Here is a 19,993-nt window from a genome sequence, read left to right on the forward strand (position 1 = left end):
TGTTTTTACAATGCCGTGGTGATATCCACCCTGCATCAAGTAATCCAACATTCTCCCCATCACCAAACCAAACCCCAACTTGTGTCTATTGGTATAGAAGCCAATAACTTAACAGACAAACCTTAAACAAAGGACCAAGCACCCGCAAGAGAGGGTGAGGATGCTCACCAGGTCGTTCCCGCTGGCAATGGACAGGGAGAGTGGAGAATGGCCACTCCACAAGGTATTGGGATTCGCTTTATGAATTAACAGGAGACGTATGATGTCCCTCGCACACTGGAGGGAGAAAAAGGCAGAGTTAGAGAAGAGTTAAAGAAACGTTGCTGATAAAATGAATTTTCTTTGCATTTACTTTGGCCATAAATTAAAACTTAACTTCATCTCCCTTAAATTATTGAGATACAAGAAGGTATTTAATGATATTAAACCTTTGACAGGAGCAACCAAGCATTCATTCTTCCCAGGAGGGGACACGAGGGGACACGAACAGCCTAAAGTTTATTTGGAGTGGACCCAAACGTACCTACGTTTTGCAATATTAGAGTCCTCGGGTTATCATCCATCAAAAAAAATTACATGAGCAAACCACCAACAACAATAGCTAAGGTGAAAGGCAGCCCAGGATCACGAGTTCTGAAAACCTTTAAATCTCAGATGAGTTGACTAGACTTGAAATGGTTTCCCCCCAAAGCAAAATGTAACCCTTGAGGACTGCCATTATGAAAGTACGAGAAATTAAAGTCACGTGTTCAGTGAAGTGCTCCCTTGGAACAATGAAAGGACATTGTTCCTGACAGAGAAAGAAAAGGAAAAGAAAAATGTCAAAAATCACATTCTCAAACAACTTTAAGCAACTGATCAAGAAATAAGACAATTTTATTTCCTTGAAATTCAGAGGATCATAGACTCAGATATAGAAGTAGAACTCCAGAGGACCATTGATTCCAACCTCTCCTCATTTTACAGATGGAGAAACTGAGGCCCAGGAAGATTAAGGAATTGGCCCAGAGATTAAGTGTCTGAGGCAAGATTTGAATTCAGGTCTTTATGATTCCAGAGTAGCGCACGCCATCCCAGAAGTGTCTTCCTGAGTTCAAGTCTAGCCTCAAACACTAGTTGTGTGACCCTAGGCAAGTCACTTTACCCTCTCTGCCTCAGTTTCCTCATCTGTAAAGTGAGCTAAAGAAAAAAATGCACTCTAATATCTCTACCAAGAAAACCCCAAATGGAGTCGCAAAGAGTCTGACATGACAAGAATAATTCAATTACTTTATGTCCAGTGGTCTGTCTACTATATTATGCTGCCAGCTCAAAGTGGAAAAAGACCTCACAGATCAATCAGTCCAATTCATTCCTGGGCAGGACTTGTTGACAAGGAATCATCCAGTCTGTACTTGAAGACCTTGAGTAGTTGGTAACTTTTTCCCAAGGCAACTCTTTTCGCTTTGAAATAGCTTAGGTTAGGAAATTTTTCCTGCAATTTTATATAAATTTCCTTACATAGTTTTTCCTTTTCTATGTTAAAATCTGCAATTCTATAGCTCCCATCTATCCTAATTAAGACTTAGAATCTTAGAGTTTGCAGATTCCACTCTTTCCTTTAAAAGAAAGTTAAAAACAGTGCAATTTTGCCTTGATCATCATGTTTACTATTTCTCCCATTCTCAAATCTTTGGATATTTGCTGACAATTGCTCAGCAATCATATTTGCTTTTCCTTTCAATATATAAGAATATAGTTCACCCGAGGATGATGGCCTGAATTTACCAAGGACAGTTTGGTTTTTTTTTTTTTTACTCCCCATTTTCTAGAATATCAACTTTCTATTAGTCATTGTTGTCCTGTTGTTCCTAGTCCTTGGCCTAGGTTGAGAAATGAGAAGGAAAATAAGGATTAAGCAGTTTCATCATCCCTCCAGCGAAGGTTCCCATCAACCCCCTGGCATAAAAAGGTCATTTGCATTCTCTTCTTTTCTTCAGTATGGCTTTGAGAAACCACTTTCTGTCATCCTTATCCTTCCTCATTAGCCTTAGTTCATTCTGAGCATCAGCAATCTTGACACTGTTCAAACTCTATGACCTGTCCTTGGTTCTCTGTTCCTTGTACTTTTGTCTTTTTCTTTCATCTAAATTGGTTACTAAGTTCTAGGGATATCCACATCAGTCTCTTCTGACAGCACCCCCTCTTCTTGCTTCTCAAAATTCCTTTTGTGTATTCAGAACTTCATCCGTAAGATCTTCCCATCCCTCTCTGAACAACCTTCTCATTAAGAATTTTAGCCTTAGAATCCTATTTTTTCACTGAACCCTATAAAATCTACTTTCCCCAAATCTAATATTCATCATATGCATGTGATTTGTTTCTCCTACTCTTCTACCATGAAACAGTCACTTCTTCCATAGACTCTCATCATTTTCCAATCCAGAAACCTACTCCCCTTCCTGTTTGTAAGAATCAGACAGAGAATAGAATTTCTCCTTCTTGGTTCCTCCACTTTTTTGAAAAATGAAATCAGGGCTGGGCTGGTGTGAGCAATTATATCTCAGATATCAGTAAATGCTACAAATTGGGGCTTGTTTTGTGCATTGACATTAATCTAGCCCATCCAGGTCGTACTAGTTCCTTTCTTCCTCCTCTATCTGTTCCTTCATACTTTTTAATAGCCTCTGATTTTTCTATCTGTTCCTCCTGTACAAGTCAATTCCCATCCCCATGCCTTTGCAATTGCTACCCCTATCCCAGAATGCTCTGTCTTCTCATTTCTGACTTTTACATTTATTGGCTTCCTATAAAACTCATATCTAATCCTACCTGCCATGAGTTGTAGCCTTTCCTTGGCCCCAAATCTGCTATAAATTTCCCCTCTAAGATGACCTTCCATCAACTGTGTATTTATATTGCATGGCCTATTTATATGCTGTCTCACCAGCTAGAAGATAAGCAAGCATCTTTTTTCTTTTCTTTTCTTTTTTGGAGGATATTAAACCCTTCATGGGTATATGTAGTGTTGCCTATTTACCCCATTCCCAATGTGAATAAGTTTTCAGAACTACAAGCCCTCTTCCCCCTCTAATGCCTCTGTATCTATTCTTTCTTTGCACTTCATTTGTACAACATAATTATTATTTTACATTTTCCTAGGTGGTTTTGCTTTTTAGAGTCAGATCATACCCAACTCTGCCCCAATTTTTCTTTTGAGCTACCCAACTGCTGATGTCAATCTTAAACATATGGTAAAAACAAATAATTTGTCCAAGTTCCTTGAAATTAATCTTTGATATTAGCTCTTATATGTAAAATTTTCTATTAAGTTTGGGTTTAGTTGAGAGAAAGTCCTGAAAATCTACAAGTTCACTAAATGTCCCATTTTTTTTCAATTCAATATTATTGATCATTTTGCTACATATAATATTTTTTGCCCCAGCTTAGTTATTTTGATTGCCAGTATATGTGATTGCAAGACCCATGGTCTTTTATTGTGACTCCTAAGTTCTGTACAATTTTTATTGTAGTTACAGCATAATTGAATTGCTTTTTTTCTTGTTTCTTGCAAATTTTTCTCTTTGATCTGAGGGTTTCAAAATTTGGCAATAATATCCCTATGTTTTTTCCTCAAAGGATCTCTTTGAGATGGTGATCAGTGGATTTTTTCTATTTCTACTTTCTCCTTAGGTTCTATCACTCCATGTAATGTCTGGGCTAGCTTTCTGGAGGATTTTTGGACAGACCTTGGTCTTAGGTGGAGAAGTGATAAAGGCAGGAGAGCCTCCACAAGGCTGGTCAAGGATGGAGTCTGGAGTCTGAGATTGAGCTCGAGCATACACTCGTTCTTCTCCAGGCCTCTCAGTCCTTAAATACCTTAGTACAATTATATCACCACAGCACACTGAGCATGTGACAACTGTAGAGCCATTACATCACCATATCACACTAAGTACTACTAAGTATATGTGAACTAGAGAATTATTATCTCATCAATCACACTGAGTAAACACCCAGCTGTATGTATTTTTGTTTCAAGTATACTTTTCTCAGAGTTCCCCAATATCTGCGGTCCTTTACAACTCCAGGACAATTTTCTTGCATTATTTCTTACATTATTGTATCAAGGTTTCTTTTTTGGATCACAGCTTTCAGGTTATCCAATTATTCTTATATATTCTCATCTTGATCTGTTCTCCAGATCTTATTAGATGTTTCACATTTTGTTCTATTTTTTTATTCTTTATATTTCTTGGTCTCTCAAAGTTTCACTGGTTTCCCTTTGTCCAATTCTAATTTTTAAAGAGTTATTTTCATCTTTAAGACTATCTCCTTTTCTATTTGATTAACTATTTTTCACAATCTTGTTTTTCTTGGTTTGTTTTGGTTTGTTAGTTGTTTTTTTTCAATATCTCATTTGATTTTTAAAAGTCATTTTTGAGTTCTAGAAATTCTCTCTGGGAGCCATTTAACATTACATTAGTCTTTGGAGTAGAAAAAGCTTTTTACTTTACTGTCCTCCTCTGAAGATGAACTCTGACCTTCCCAATCTCATAGTTAGTTTCTATGGTTGGGTTCTTTCTTCTTTGCCAATTCATTGTTTATTTTTGTCTGTTTTCTTTCACAGTTTGCATTATAGAAATACTTTGCATGACTACACATGTATAACACATATATATCAAATTGCTTGCCTTCTCAATGGGAAATGGAGGTGAGGAGGAAGGAAGGGACCGAATTTGGAATTCCCAAGTTTTAAGAATGAATGTTAAAAATTATTTTTGCATGTGATGGGGAAAATAAAATACTAAATAAATTTAATAAAAACATTTTAAATGTTCTTTAATTTCCTTAGTGTTTACCTATTATTTGTCTATACTGTTTCTGCCTAAATACCTTAGACTATAACTAGCCAACCTTCTCCTAAAATGTCATTTCATTGAAATGGGATAAAAAGATAAATGCTATCACCATCACCATCCCCACTCCTGTGAGAGAGAATGATGAAATACAGAACATGAAACAGACAAATGATCTCCCATTATTTTTAATGCTACCCACTTTTTTCCATAGAATAGTGTGTTAGAATAGTTCTGGAGTTAGGAAGACTTGAGTTCAAATCCAGATTCAGATACTTGTTTGTTGTGTGAATCTGGGCAAGTCACTTTATTCATGACTGCCTGGAGTATCCTCAACTATAAAATAAGGATAATAACAGCACCCATATCTGCAATGAACTTAACAATACATGGGACATAGTAGAAGTTTAATAAATGTTTCCTCTTCCCCCTTTCTTTCCTTCTTTCTTTCTCCCTCTCTCTCTCCTTCTTTCCTTCCAGCTCACTTCAATAGGTCATAACAACATTCTTATGGAAGACAGCAAAAATCTGGAGTCAGGGGACCCAAACCTAGGTCCCCACTCAGTATCTTTGTAACCCTCCAAAAAGTTACTTCCCTTTCTAGTCTCAGTTTCCTCATCTGCATAATGAGAGCTAGGTGACTTCTCAGGTCATTTAAAGCTCCCAAGCTACAATCTCTTTTTTGTAATTAATGGTGCGATTTCATTTCCTAAGAGAGTTTTGACAGTAAAGGCTCTTAGGTAATGCGCTCATGATTCCCACCTTTTGAAGTGTTCAGGGAAAAGCTCGAAGCCTGACACCACAGTTGGGGTAAGGATGGAATGTGTTCCAAGGGAATTTTTAACACAGGTTGGGAGGGGATTATACAAAATAGTTTCTAAAATCCTTCCAATGCTAAAATTCTATAATTCCAAGTCAATTTATGGAGAAAAAGTCAATCTGTACCATGTAGACACAAGGTTTCTTAAAGCTTTCTCTTTACCTTGAAGTCATCTTCTCTCTCACACACAACATGTAAAGGACTTCTTCCACCTTCTTCAGGACTCAACTTAGATGGAGAATAATATGTCTTTGGTGGTCCAGTTTCATTATTAAGTTTCATGCTTGAAACTAAAGTGTCAAACTGCATTTGAACAGAGAAATCAAATTAGGGGAGCGCCTATGGCTAAACTCAGCACTCAATCAATCCTTACCCAAAGTTTGCCTCAACACCCAACCTCAAATACTCAAGAGTGAATTCTTCCATCCCTTTTCTGGCCCAGCAGTAACTAAATGTCTATGGAATGAGAATTGAAGGTTAAGTAACTTTGGGTTGCTATTCAATCACCAAATTTCACAGATCTCTCATGCTGCTTTCAAAATTTTGTTCATATCTGACTCTAACCTGTCTTTCCAACCACATTCAACATTCTATGTTCAACCCAACTGACCCTGCTGTGCCATACCAATGGCATCTATGGCCCGGGATCTCTGACACTTTGCTGGCTTTTCCTCACTCCTGAAATGCCCTGCCTCCCCACCCACTCCCCAATCCTAGAATCTCTCATTTCTTTCAAAATTCTGTTCAAGTACGATCTACTCCAGGAAATGCTTGCTGTAGAATTTTCCTGAACAAGCTTACTAGCAAATACATGGGCAAGCTGTATCCCCGGGGAAATTCCAATCATTTAAAATCTGAACTGTCAGAATTCAGCCATCCCCACCCCTTCCCCTGCCTCTCCCCAAACCCCATCGTCTATCAACTCCTTACACACACACACACACACACACACACACACACACACACACCAAATACACACTCATACATCCACACACAGAAATGCAGACTATGGCCTTGACACAGCAGCCTTGTTTATAAAAGTCAAAGAAGAGAATAATCTTTCCCTCCTAAAGGAAAGAACTTTCAACAAATCAACACTACTTGTTGATTTATTGACAGGAAATTCAAGGCCACAGTGTATTATTAATGAGTAATAAATTGTGTTTTGATTTCACAAATGGCTATGGGGAGGGGAGCCAAACTTGGCTTCCATGGAGTAACATAAAATCATAGGATCTTTAGCTCTAGAGTGGAAAAGAACCTCAGAGACCATCTACTCCAACCCCCTCATGTTACAGAAGGGGAATCTGAGTTCCCATGGAGATATGATCACTTCATAAACTCTTATCTCTTGGGAGATGGGAGATGGAAGAAACCTCAGAGTCCATCTAGTCTTGCCCTCTAGTTTCACATTTGAAGAAATTGAGGCTCAGGGAAGTTAAGGAGCTTCTCCAAGGTCATTCAAATAATAAGTGAACTCTGGTCCTCTGAGCCAAGAATATCTTTCCCCTACATCACATTGTGTCTGTGGTGAGGGACTGATATGTCACTTAAACATGGAGGTTTTAAAAAGCGAAGTTAAAAGGAAAGGAAATGAATGAACTCACTCATTGTTTATATGAAATAACAGTCCCATTTGTCCCCAGTCACAGCATGCACGGGGAATTAAGATCTGCCTGCTAATTGAGGTGCTCAGTGCTACTGGATAAGGGAAAATGGAGTTGGGAAGTTGAATAATCCAGACTGGCTTCCTGCCATGGTTAAATTCACTAAATAGCATAATTGCTCAACTCTGGTTCATTTTGCTTGTCTAGACATCAGCCAATGAATGGGCTTTCCCCACTAAGTACATTTAATTTTATAATCATGTCACTGCATCAGTGGTATTTATAGTGTAAGATACTTCATTTTGTTTGCAATTTTTTTATTAAAAAAACCCAGTATTGCTGTCTGAAAGATCCCAAGATAATGGGTGAAAATTGAAAATTTTAATCAATCCTATAATTCTTAGAATCATAGCTCTAGAGCTAAAAAGAAACTCAGCAACTATCTAGCCCAAACTCCTCATCTTCCAGATGAGAGAATTGAAGCCCAGAGACACCAAGTAATTTGCCACACAGGTGGTAAGCAATCAACCTCAGAAGGACAAGATTTGAACCCACTTTAATTAAAAAGTTCAGAATCCTCATATGCCATACTGTCAAGTTCTATGATAGTAGACAATTCTTTGAAATGATCTTTTTCACTGAATAGACTGGCCTTTAAAAAAAATTATTCAACACAATTTATAATCTGTCAAATCCTCAGGGAGCTGGAAACCAAAACTGGAGTTCAAAAGCTATTCAACTACTAGGTATACTTAGGAAATAAGTAATGTAGAAAATTCACCATATACTCCAGAAATATCCACCCTCAAATTTTACTGATAGCCAATAAAATTACTCATATAAATATGATTTATTTTTCAAAATTGCTTAGTAGAGCTTTCCTTCTAAAGGTTAAAGAATATTTAAAGATTCACTTTTTAAAGTTTGGCAGCTAGTACGATCCATATGCAAAAGTATCCTGAGGTACTTATAATGAATAAAATTCATCTTCCTTATTCTTGGATAAATGTTAAGATCATCTCCACAAAATTCAACTTAAATATTAAATATGTGGATAGAATGCTCACCTAGAGGATCTTTTTTCACTTAACATTAAGGATATTTGATATCCAAGATTTTAGTTAAGATTTCATGTGATAAAGTAAGTACCTTTTAGTAGAATTATGATCTAGAAGGAAATTTGAAAGCTCATTGATCACAGCCAAATTCTCTAAGCCAAGGGAATACCATATGAAGTGGAAGAAACAAGCCCACTGGTTTTGAACTTGGGGGACCTGAGTTAACTCACCCTTCTACCACATTGGGGGAGTCACTTCGTAGGTCATTCAGTTTCTTAATCAAATGAAGGGGTTGGATTAGGTCTCCAAGGTCCATTCTAGTGTTAAATCTGTGAGTCTGTCTCCCCTTGTTGGCAAGATGATTGTGGGGAGGTGAGAGAAGGAACAAACACTAAGTGTTACTTAGGGATTAAGCAGAAGCTTTCAGGAAAGAGTCCTGAAAATTCGGAGCTTTGCTGAGAGAAGAGGTCAGGGGTATAGACATGGCAGGACCAGGAGGTGCTGCTGGTAATCTAAGAGTACTGTACTCTCAGACACATATAACCACAAAACAGATAGAGCTTTATCTGGCTTACTGATCCATTTAAGGAATAATCTGCCTGAATGGAATTTTGTGTTTCCATGACAGTTTCCACTCCTTGAGACCTGGTGAGTTTTTCCACTCTGGACTTCTCTTCCCCTACATCTCAAAACTGCCTGGTAAACTAACATTGCTTATCCACAACAGTTTCCTTCTCTCTTTAAGTCTTTTTTATTTGCTTTCTATACTTTTTTGGATGGGTTTTGTCTTCAGATAAAGATAAGCTAATTATCATTATATTCTAAGCCAATGTTTTGCATAAAGGAGCAGAAATCCTCCCAAATGGGAAAAGACAAAAGGGAATTTATGGACTAATAGTCTTAGACTAAAACTCTGTCTCTATGTCTGTTTCTCTATGACATGTCTCTATGTATGTTTCTGTCTGTCTGTCTCTCTCTCTCTCACACACACACACACACACACACACACACACACGAAAAGTGACACAATCAGATAAAGAGCAATAGTGAGACAAGGACAACTTGCCTGGCCACTCTCTCAGATAGAAATATATTCATATTTGGAACAATGAAGCAAGTCCACAGGTAGATTAAATGCTTGGAAACAAACTCCACAATCTTTCTTTCCCTCCACACAACCCCACCTTTACTACTGTTCTCAGCAAGAAGAATTACCAATGGGATATATTGAAATGTAAATGAAGAAAGATTAACCAAAAACCCTGATCACATGTCTGTAGATTCTAACTGGCTTTTCCTACCACTGTCTTAGCTCATAATCTTTCAGTAATTTTCTTTTCTAAGCATAGGTCAGAGATAAGCAATCAGAGACTCTCAAGCCTTAGAATTATTCCCTGAGTTTGAAAGTCAGGAATTAGCATCTCCAAGAGAAAAATTTCCTTAATGGTGATCTTCTCAAAGAAATAAGAGAAGACCAAAAGTCTTAAACTGATACTAAAAGAATAAGACCATGGAATGAGGGACTAGGAGATCTAAGCCTTGCAAATCCTTTATATTGCTATGGGTTCATAGCAATATAGCAATATGCTATATTGTTCATAGCAATATGGGGTAGAGAGGGGAGGAAGAGGAGAGAGAGAGAGAGAGAGAACAAAAAAGAAAGAGAGAGAGAGAAAGAGAACAAAAACGAAAGAGAGAGGGGGGAGAGAGAGGGAGGGAGGGAGAGATTGACTTCAGGATACAAGTATATTAACTTTAAAAGGAAAATGGGAGAAAGGGATAAGTGATGAAGAGAGTGATATCTGAGAGAGAATATAGGATCAGAATCAAATGTTGGAGAGAGAACATGAAAGAAATATTAAGAGGAAAAGAAGAAAGAAGAAAGACTTGGCATTGAGGTGGAAACAAGAGGAAGAGATCTTCGACAAAGAAGAAATAAATCATTTCATTTATAGAACACAAGGAGGTGGTAAATTTCTCCCTTTTATCACCTTATTTGTAAAAGAAATCAGTGGCAATAGAAAGAGGAAAACATACAAGGATATGGGAAGGAGAGAAACACACACTTAATAATCACAACCCTGAATATGAATGGGATAAACTCACTCATAAAATGGAAGAAAAGAGCAGACTAGATTAGAAAACAGAATCCAACTGACATAATGAACCTTTGCAAGTCGACCCCCTCTCTGCATCTTGCAGATTTGAAGAGGTTGGATGATTTGGCCAGGCTCACAGAGCCAGGATGTATATGAAACCAGATCTTTTGGTTTTCCAGCTACTTAGCTACCACACCTCTCTTTTAGCAAAAGGCAAGATAATGAAAAACTTCTCAGGGCAAGCTCCAAACTGTATAAAGTGAAAGAATAGTATTGATCGGGCAAAATTCCAGGAATATACCAGTCTAACCAGACAAATCATAAAACGTTCTCATGAAACTGCTCATTGACTCTTCAGAAACTCTCCAACCCACAGCTGGATGAACCTGAGTTCAAATTCCAACTCTGCCACTTGCTGCCCACGAAACCTTCAACAATGTATCATCTGTGAAATGAGGATGTTGGGTTAGATGATCAGTCCTTAGTTCTCTAATCTAAGTAGTCAAAGTTAGAGGAAAGATATGAACTCAAGTCCTATAGTTCCAGAACTACAACTCCTTCCACCATACCCCACATGTTCTGAAAGAGGCATCTAGGATTATTTTTCAAATTTGTGAGTGGAGTAGCATGTTTGAAAGAGGGACCACCTGTGTGAGCTTGGGCTCTTTTCCTGGACTTCAGTTTCCCCAATTGAAAAACCAGCAAAAGTGACTTCCATGGCCCCTTCCAGAGACTAACTTATGATCTCAAGATCTTTGACAAGACACCAACTCTAGGGTCTCAGTTTCCTTCTCTGTAAAATAGAGGAAGAAGGGGAACTTGTTAACCTCTCAGATCTAAATCTATTATTCTGTGATTCCATAACACCTCCTTGGGTCTCAGTTTCCTCATTTGGGAAGGGAGAGGGCAGAACTAGATATCCTCTAAGGTCTCTTTTCCAGCATATTTTTTGTTTTTATATCTTTATCTCCAACACAGTGCTTGGCCCCACCTTAAACACTTACCACTGGCTGGGCAACTTAATGCTTAATTCCTTCCCTCTCCTAAAGTAAAATACCTTACTTATCTTGTATCTCTCATCTTGATCTTCAGCTCTTGTATCTGGATCGGTGATAGCATGAAGCAATAACTCTGTGATTTTGACACCTGCCTCATCAGGCAGGGCTACTGCTATTTGAAGAGGAGTGAGCCCTCTCAACTGCAGGAACATGAAGAAAAACAAAATACCCAGTCATGTGTGTCAGAAAGAAGGGGCCACAAGCACCAAAGACTGAAGAATGCTGGAGAATGAGGGAGTTCTCCCACTTAAAATACTGAAATTTACTATGGGCTCAAGGGATGTTTGCATTAGCAGAGATAATGACCAGTTAAAGTCTCTTCTGTGAGAGATGCCACACACTCCGTCCAATAAAGCTGAGAATCACTTAGCAAGAAGTTCCTCCCTCACATGAGAGCTAAGAAATAACTGAGGAGGGGAAAAGAGGAGATTCTGTTCAGGAAAACACATTCAGACAACCACATAATTGAAATTGTCTATAATAATGAAGGGAAGAATACCAATTTACTTCAACAAGTTTGGGACAGATCCACTAATCTATAGGACATTTGCATCTGACAATACCCTAGAAATTTCAATACAGGGAAGACAGCTTTGATGTGAGCATGTCAGTTCACCTCCTGGAGGTCCTCGATTTCCTCATTTACAAAATGAGGTGTAAAGTTAAATGAGATGATCTTTGACCATAACTTTAGATCTATGACTAGAATTCAACTTAACATGCGTGTGCCTCAGTTTTCCCCTCTGTAAAATGAAAAGGTTGAACAAGCTGACTTCTTGTTCTTGTTCAGTAATCTCAGTAATGACTGACTCTTCATGGTCCCATTTGGGGTTTTCTTGGCAAAGATACTGGCCATTTCCTTCTCCAGCTCATTTGACAGATGAGGAAACTGAGGCAAATAGGGTTGTCACTTGCTCAGGGTCACAAAGTTAGTGTCTGACACTGGATATGAACACAGGAAGAGGAGATTTCCTAGCTTTAAGCCCAGTACTCCATCTACTGTGCCACCCTTTTATCCTATAATATTCCTCTGACAAATCACTGAACCTTTCTGAATTTTATTTCCCCCTTCTATGAAACAAAAGGTTTGAGTTAGTTTCTGAAGTCTCTTCTGTCTCCAGAGCTAGGAGTGTAAGATCTTATGGGTTTAAATCAGCTTCAAATTATTCCTTAAAAACAAAAATCTATGTTCAAATGCAACCTCACCTACTTCCTCACTGTCAGGGCCCAGAACAAGTCACTTAACCATTGTAGCTCTGTCGTCTCATCTAAAATGAGTCCAGATAACCTTCCAGGTCCCTTCCAGCCTAAATCTAGAATCCTATGATTAACGTACCCAGTCATGTGTGGGTGATTAACATAAACCCTCTTATCAAGAATGTTCTTAGATAATTAGGACAGAATGTTCCCAAATTATAATGACCATCTTTAGCTTTATGACAAAATACCTCCCACAAGTTCTTAGCAAAGATGATGGTACATGGGTGTGGAACACTGTGTACAAGGTCAGATTTTTTAAGAAGTGAGTTTTTCTTCGCCCCCCCACAACTCACATCATTCAGAAGCCTTTCTCCAATAACTCTTCATTCCTGTCTCTCATGAAAAGATGGCCCTTCTCCTTGCCAAGACAAACTTAGATAGGGACAAGCTACCTCCCATCTTCTCCATAAGATTGCCTCCATTATCATCCCCACTTGCCCTCTAATCACGTAGCTGTCCCAAGCAACTAGCTCCTTCCTTGGTACTTTACAAATATATCTATGTCTCCCCCAACCTTGAGATACTCACTTGGTCCTGCTCCCCTCACCCAATCTCATCCATCTTTCCTCTCTTCCTCACCTGGAGAAAGCCTTCTCCAAAAAGTGACTCCACTTCCTCCTTTCAACCACCTCTAAAGCCCTCTGCAGTCTGAATTCCAACTTCATTATTCAATAGAAACTGTTCTTCATAGAGCACCGGCCCTGAAGTCAGGAGGATCGGAGTTCAAATCCAATCTCAGATAGTTAATACATCCTAGCTGTGTGACCCTGGGCAAATCACTTCATTTCTCAGCTATCATCCTTCCTGAGCTCCTGGTAGCATCTTTTCTCCTCAGATATTCTTTTCTCTCATGACGCTTCTCTCTCTCTTATTTCTCCTTATGGCTGGCCAAATTCCCCTTAGAACTAAGTTCTTAGCTGAATGTTCCTTCAGGTCAGTCAGTCAGTCAACAAACATTTGTTAAACATTTATTATGTGACAGGCACTGTGCTAAGTGCTGGGGATCCAAAGAAAGGTGGAAATATTGTTCCTGCCCTTAAATATCTCGTAGTGGAATGGGATAGAGAACATTCAGAAAACCATGTATGTGTAAGATATAAAAAGAAGAGATGGAAGGTGATCTCTAAGAGAAGGCACTCCTGGTGCGGGGATTGGAATAAGTAGCATTGGGAAAGGCTTCTTGCGGAGGATCTGAATGGAGTCTCTAGGGAAGCCACAAAATGTTGGGATGGAGAGGGATCATTCCAGGGATGAGGGACAGAGTGGGAGACATGGAGGGTCATGTGGGAGGAAAAGCATGATAAGTCAGTGATACCAGACCATAGGGTATGTAGAAGGGCAATGTCATCTAGAAAATTGGAAAGGGAGGGAGGACCAGGGTTGTGAAAGGGTTTCAAAGCCAAAGAGGATTTTATATTTGCTCCTGGTGGCATGGGTGAGGAAGAGGGAAAGGGAGCTGGAGAAGGAGGAGAGGGGAGAGAGAAGGAGAAGGAGGAAAAGAGAAAGAGAGAAAAAAAGAGAGGAAAGAAGGGAGAAGAAGAAAGGGAGATGGAGATGAAGAGAAAAGGAGAGACAGAGAGAGAATTAGTAACTTTGAAGAAAACAATTTCAAGTGAATCTTGAGGTTGAAAGCTAGAAAAACAGAGGGTGTAGACAAAAGCATGAGAAGAAATGGAGACAATGATTACATATAAATCCTTAAGAATTTTAGCCAGAAAAGGAAGGGCAGATACAGGATGCACGTTAGTAGAAACAGTCAAATTATGTGAGACATTTTTAAAGATAGGGAGGCACAAGCATGTTTGTGAGACTAAAAATTGGAAAGTGGGAATGATGGAGGTAACAATCTGCCAGAGAAATTGGAATGGAGCATGATCACTTGTGCCTGAGAGGGGTTTGCTTTGGAGAAGGGACACCTCTTCATGAGAAAGGAGTGAAGAGTTAACATGCAGGCAAAAACCCAAGGCTGAACACTGTATGATCAAACTGGGGCACTACCTTTTTTGGGAAGCGGATATCAGTCCTTGCGCCGTGCTCCAGGAGGAGCTGGACTCCACTGACATCCGCAGCTCTAATGGGGAAGAAAAGCACATGCATAGGCACTGGGCAATAGTTAGGGTCTGCCCCTCGCTTTAAGAGTAACTGGATCGTTGTCCATCTGAGTTTGTGTCTGAAATCAATATGATAAAAGTTATGATTAGTCACGATGGCTAATGGCAAATTACAAAATTACAATCCTATTTCCTAAATACAATACTTCCTAAAATCCAATTTCCTAAATTACAATCCTCCCAAAAAATGGAAAATAACACCAGGGGCTCCCAAACTGAAAAGACACTAGGATTTGTATTCATGTTCACTCTTCCAAGAGAGGTCATTTTGTTTTCCGTACAATTGTCTAGACATTTTTAGAGATAACTGAGGCAATGGAAACAGTTTTGACATTGTACTTGAGTCATTAATTAAATTTTGGGGACAACCATTCAAGAATATTTCTTACTTGCTTGGCTTTGAAAGGGGCTGGGCATTAAAATATAAACTCCAGAAGAAAACAGGCACTATTTTTCATTTGATCTTTGAATCACAGCTTCTGGCACATAATGGACAGCTAATGCTCATTGATTGGATTAAACAAGACAGAAAAATACATACAACATGACATTTGTGCTTATCCTTAAGGAATTTAAATTCTTGCTGGCGATGTGAGAAATACAGATATAAATAGCTAATGATTCTAGGTAGTACATGTCTAAGTACAGCTTACCAAGAAAATATAATTTGCAAAGGTGAGAAAAGATTCAGGAAGACCATGTCACATCTTTGAATGTATAGCCTTCTCCCTGATCTATTCATAGAAGAACAGTTAATATGGTGGATAATAGGATGGAGATACAGAAAGGTTTGAGAGGCTACATCTAGGATCAGGATCCTAATGGTCATCTCATTGGTAAAAAGTCTAGGGGTAGCTAGGTGGTTCAGTGGATAGAGACCAGCCCTGAAGTCAGGAGGACCTGAGTGCAAACCTGAACTCAGAAACTTAACACTTCTTAGCTGTGTGACCCTGAGCAAGTCACTTAACTCCAAATGCCAGAAAGAAAGAAAAGAAAGACAAAAAAAGAAAAGAAAAAAGAAAGACAAAGAAAGAAAAGGAAGGAAGGAAGGAAGGAAGGAAGGAAGGAAGGAAGTCTGAATAAGGAAATTCTCTTTACCAATGCAGCTTCAGCAATTTCTTTGCAATTTATAGTCTTAGAGAGCCATTCAGAGCACTGAGAGGTTAAAGGAATTGCCCAAGGTCATACAGCGGGAAGCAAAGATGGCCCTTGAATCCAAGTCTCTATGTTCCACTACAATGCCTCTCAAGTAACACCTAAAAGATGACATGAAGTAGAGATAAAAAGTATTGTCCTATAGTTAGGTTTTTTAAAAAATATATCATCAGGCTTCTAATCAACAAAATAGAATAAGGGGTTGTCATGAAAAACCAAAAGAGGAAAAAATGCCTCCCAAAACAAGCCAAAAAAACTATAGTAATAAAGATTTGGAGGGGGGCAGCTAGAGGATGCCATAGTGCATAAAGGATCAAGCCTGAAGTTAGAAAGACTCATCTTCTTGAGTTGATATCTAGCTTCAGATACCTACTAGCTATGTAACCTGGATAGGTTACTTTACCCTGTTTGTAAATCCTCATCTGTAAAATGAGTTGGAGAAGGAAATAGTATCTCTGCCGAGAAAACCCTAAATGGGGTCATAAAGAAGTCATATGGCTAAAATGACTGGACAAAAATAATATTTACCAAAAGAGGAAACTTCACAACATGTAGCAAAACAATACAATGGAAACATTATGGAGGGATGAAATAGCAAAATTACTAGAAACAATGAAGGTGGGAAAAAATATGTGTATGTGTGTGTATATACACAGATGCACGTATGTGTATATTGTGAGTAATCCCATGGATACATTGGAAGGAGCTCAAGAAAAACTATTAAAAACCATATATATAATAGCACAGTGTTAACAGAATTAGTTAACACTAAATTTAAAAGAAATAGATGACTAACAAACATACAAAATACCAAAATTAACCAAACAAGAATTAGATAATCTAGACAAAACTATCCCAGAAAGAGAAATCAGATAAGCCATCAAGAACTGCTCTGCAAAAAGGCTCCATGACCAAATGGCTTCCAAGTTAAGTGTGCCAAACTATTTTTTTAAAAATTCGATATTATATCATTTCTAAACACATAGAAATATAGAAGGCTATCTAGCTCCTTCTCTGAAAGATATATTATTTTGATCCTATAATGAAAATGAAAAAGAAAATCTTAACTATCAAATATTACTATTTAAAAGTACCCATAAAAAATACTTAGAAAAGGATTTACAGTTAGAGAGCTAAGCACTAAGGCTGGTATTTCTGAACCAAATACCTTCACCAAGGGAAAATATTACCTAACCAGCTAGCCATATAACTAAGAATAGGAAGAAAAATAAGGAAAAAATGACTATTTGCTATCATCCAGGTAGTGACACTTTGAAGTAGTTTTGAATTCTTAGAACCAATGCTGACTTCCACCTGGTAGGTTGCCACACCCCAAGCATAACATAGAGCACTGCCCTTTCAGCACCCCAAAAAGGAACCATACTTCAATTATGTATCTACTTAGACTGAAACCTAATATAAAGATAAGTACAAATGTAGTAAATAATCTTTTTTGTTTGTAATAGCATCAACCAAATGGGAGCTTGGGATAAAAAGGTATCTCAGTTATTAACACAAGAGGGTAAATACTGTCTTAAAAGCCCTTTACACAGGCAAAATAACAATAAAAATTAAAAAGGAAAAAGAAGAAAGTAACCAATAATCCCCAAGAAAAAGCTCAACCTATAATTAAAAGTTAATTAAATCTCAGGAAAATATGAGATATACTTTGTTTTATCTACTAATTTAATGATCGAAATATATATAAATAAAAGATTCTAACAGTGTTCTTACAAAAACAAATATATTACTTATAATAAGAAATTTAAATGGTCTGAATTATCCTATTTAAACAATATCAGCAAATGAATTAATCAATACAACTTTATTGAGTGCTTACTATGTACTTGGCACTGTTGGTTGGGTTGAGGAAATAAAGATAAGTGAAACTGTGCTTTCTTTCATAAAGATTATATTCTATAGAAAAAGACAATACAAATAATAAATTTATACATTTTGTATAAACATTTAAAGAAATATAAGGTAATTTGAGGGGGAAGCATTAGCAGCTGAAGGGATCAGGGAAGACTTCATGGAGGAAATGGTTTTTGTGCTGAGCATTCATGAAAAGTAGATATTCTCAGTAAAAAGAGAGCATTCCAACTACAGGAAATAGCCCATGCAAAGGTATAGGTGATGGAAATATTTTGTATGGAGAGCAAGAAATAAAACCCTGCTGCAGAAATGTAGTAATAGAATATTACTGTGCAAAAAAAAAAAAATGGACATGCTGCATATAGATAATTTGGGGAAAAAAAATAACTAGGAAAACAACATGCACAATGACTACAATATATAAATGGAAATAAAAAAAAAACAATCAAAACTGGATGCTATAAAATTATAATGACCAACATTGGTCCCAAAGACAAGCTATGATACAACATCTCTCCTTACTTTTTTGGCAGAGGTAGACAACTATGGGTGTGGGAAATGGTATAAAATGTCAGTCACCTATGCTAGTTTTGCTAAATAATGTGTTTTCCTCTTTTTTATTCTTTGTTCTCAGGGATAATTCTCTGGGAATGTGAAGAAGGAGGATACAGGGAAATGTAGGTGCCATAAAACCCCAAAATATCAATAAAAGTTCATTTTAAAAAAAGAAAATGAATGAATGATATTTTCATCATTTGTCCATTTTCTTTTTTAAATTAGTTTTTTTTTGAAACTGAGAATAAAACAAAGGAAAGCAAACTATTTATTACATTACATCTACAAATCATCAGAAAACACTCTTACTAAGAATGAAATTCATTGTCCCTCAGATTTAGAGTTGATCAGAATACCCTTTGGTCTAATTTTATTTTTTTTATTTTTCATTACTTCAGTAGCCTAAAATTTTTGCTAAAGAAAGCACTGGAACATGGGAAGAGAAAATTCTATCTGTGTCAATGAGCATTAGGAAATTATGATGGACTTGCTAATTTAAGAATCTGTAATTTCTTTGATGAGGTTACTCCATCTACCAACATTGAAAACAAAAATCTCTCTGCAACTTGCCAAATTAAATGTTGGCCAAAGGAATAATTATGTTGTGCTCAGTCTATCAATGCATTTTTCCAAACTTATCAAGATTGATCCTTAGACCAAAAATATATAAATCTATTGTGGGGATATTCAACCCTCACCCCAATTCAACTATTTACAAATCTGGAATTAACTTATCCTGAAATTCACAGGACCTTAGTACCTCATAGTACAAGAATGCCTGTAAAACTATAATAATCGAAATAAAGGAAGAATTAAATAATTGAGGGATATTCAATGTTTACAGAGAAGTCAGATTAATATAGCAAAAGTAACAATTCTCCTAAAATCACTTTCCATAGAATTGGAAAAATTGTAATTAAAATTACATGAGAAAACAGACAACAGCATTAAGGAGTCTCATGGGGGAGGGGGGATTGCTGATGATGCTATTCTTGCACTTCCAGATGTTAAGATTCATTAGAAAGCGATTGTTATAGTAATATGTCTAAGTCAGCCGTTAAATTTGTGACTTAACTTAGTAATAATTTCATCTTCAAATGATAGAAAAAGGGACAAGGGAAACTTTTATTCTGGACCTGGTCCTGACCAACAAAGAAGGATTTGTTGCTGAAGTATAAATGGCAGGACCAGAGGCAATTGACCCCATACAATCCATGACCGAAAAGGAGCAGAAAGACAGAGATGGTCTGATATACACTTTATTTGAGGAAAGGAGATTTCAAAGACTTCAAAGGAAAGTTGGCTAGAATGTTGAGACTCTATTTTGCAGGGGAGGAAGTCAATCCCCAAAGGACGGAAACTTCTTGGGAATGAAATTTTGAAGACACAAGCAAAATTATTCTGGTAGGAAGGAAAAGGGAGAACTGCCCAAAAAAGATTTATGTAAATGTACAGAGAACTCATCAATAAGCTTAGATTTTTAAGAGGAAGATACAGAAAATGAAAACTGGAGAAAGTAACTAAAGATTAATTCATTAGTAAAATCCCAGAAGAAAT

General features: G+C 37.4%; 1 protein-coding gene across 2 annotated transcripts in view; it reads right to left on the bottom strand.

The window, feature by feature from the left end:
* Nucleotides 1-19,993, bottom strand: part of ANKMY1 (ankyrin repeat and MYND domain containing 1) — a 114,128-nt gene that overhangs the window by 51,070 nt on the left and 43,065 nt on the right. For both annotated transcript variants that reach the window (XM_031968009.1, XM_031968008.1), the window contains exons 9-12: nt 14,739-14,910; nt 11,480-11,620; nt 5,821-5,961; nt 169-276 (exon numbers count right to left, since the gene is read on the bottom strand). In XM_031968009.1, coding sequence (XP_031823869.1) covers nt 169-276; nt 5,821-5,961; nt 11,480-11,620; nt 14,739-14,910 — 562 coding nt within the window. The remainder of the gene's footprint in view (nt 1-168; nt 277-5,820; nt 5,962-11,479; nt 11,621-14,738; nt 14,911-19,993) is intronic.

The sequence above is a fragment of the Sarcophilus harrisii genome, chromosome 4 (genome assembly GCF_902635505.1).
Source record: "Sarcophilus harrisii chromosome 4, mSarHar1.11, whole genome shotgun sequence".
NCBI lineage: Eukaryota > Metazoa > Chordata > Mammalia > Dasyuromorphia > Dasyuridae > Sarcophilus > Sarcophilus harrisii.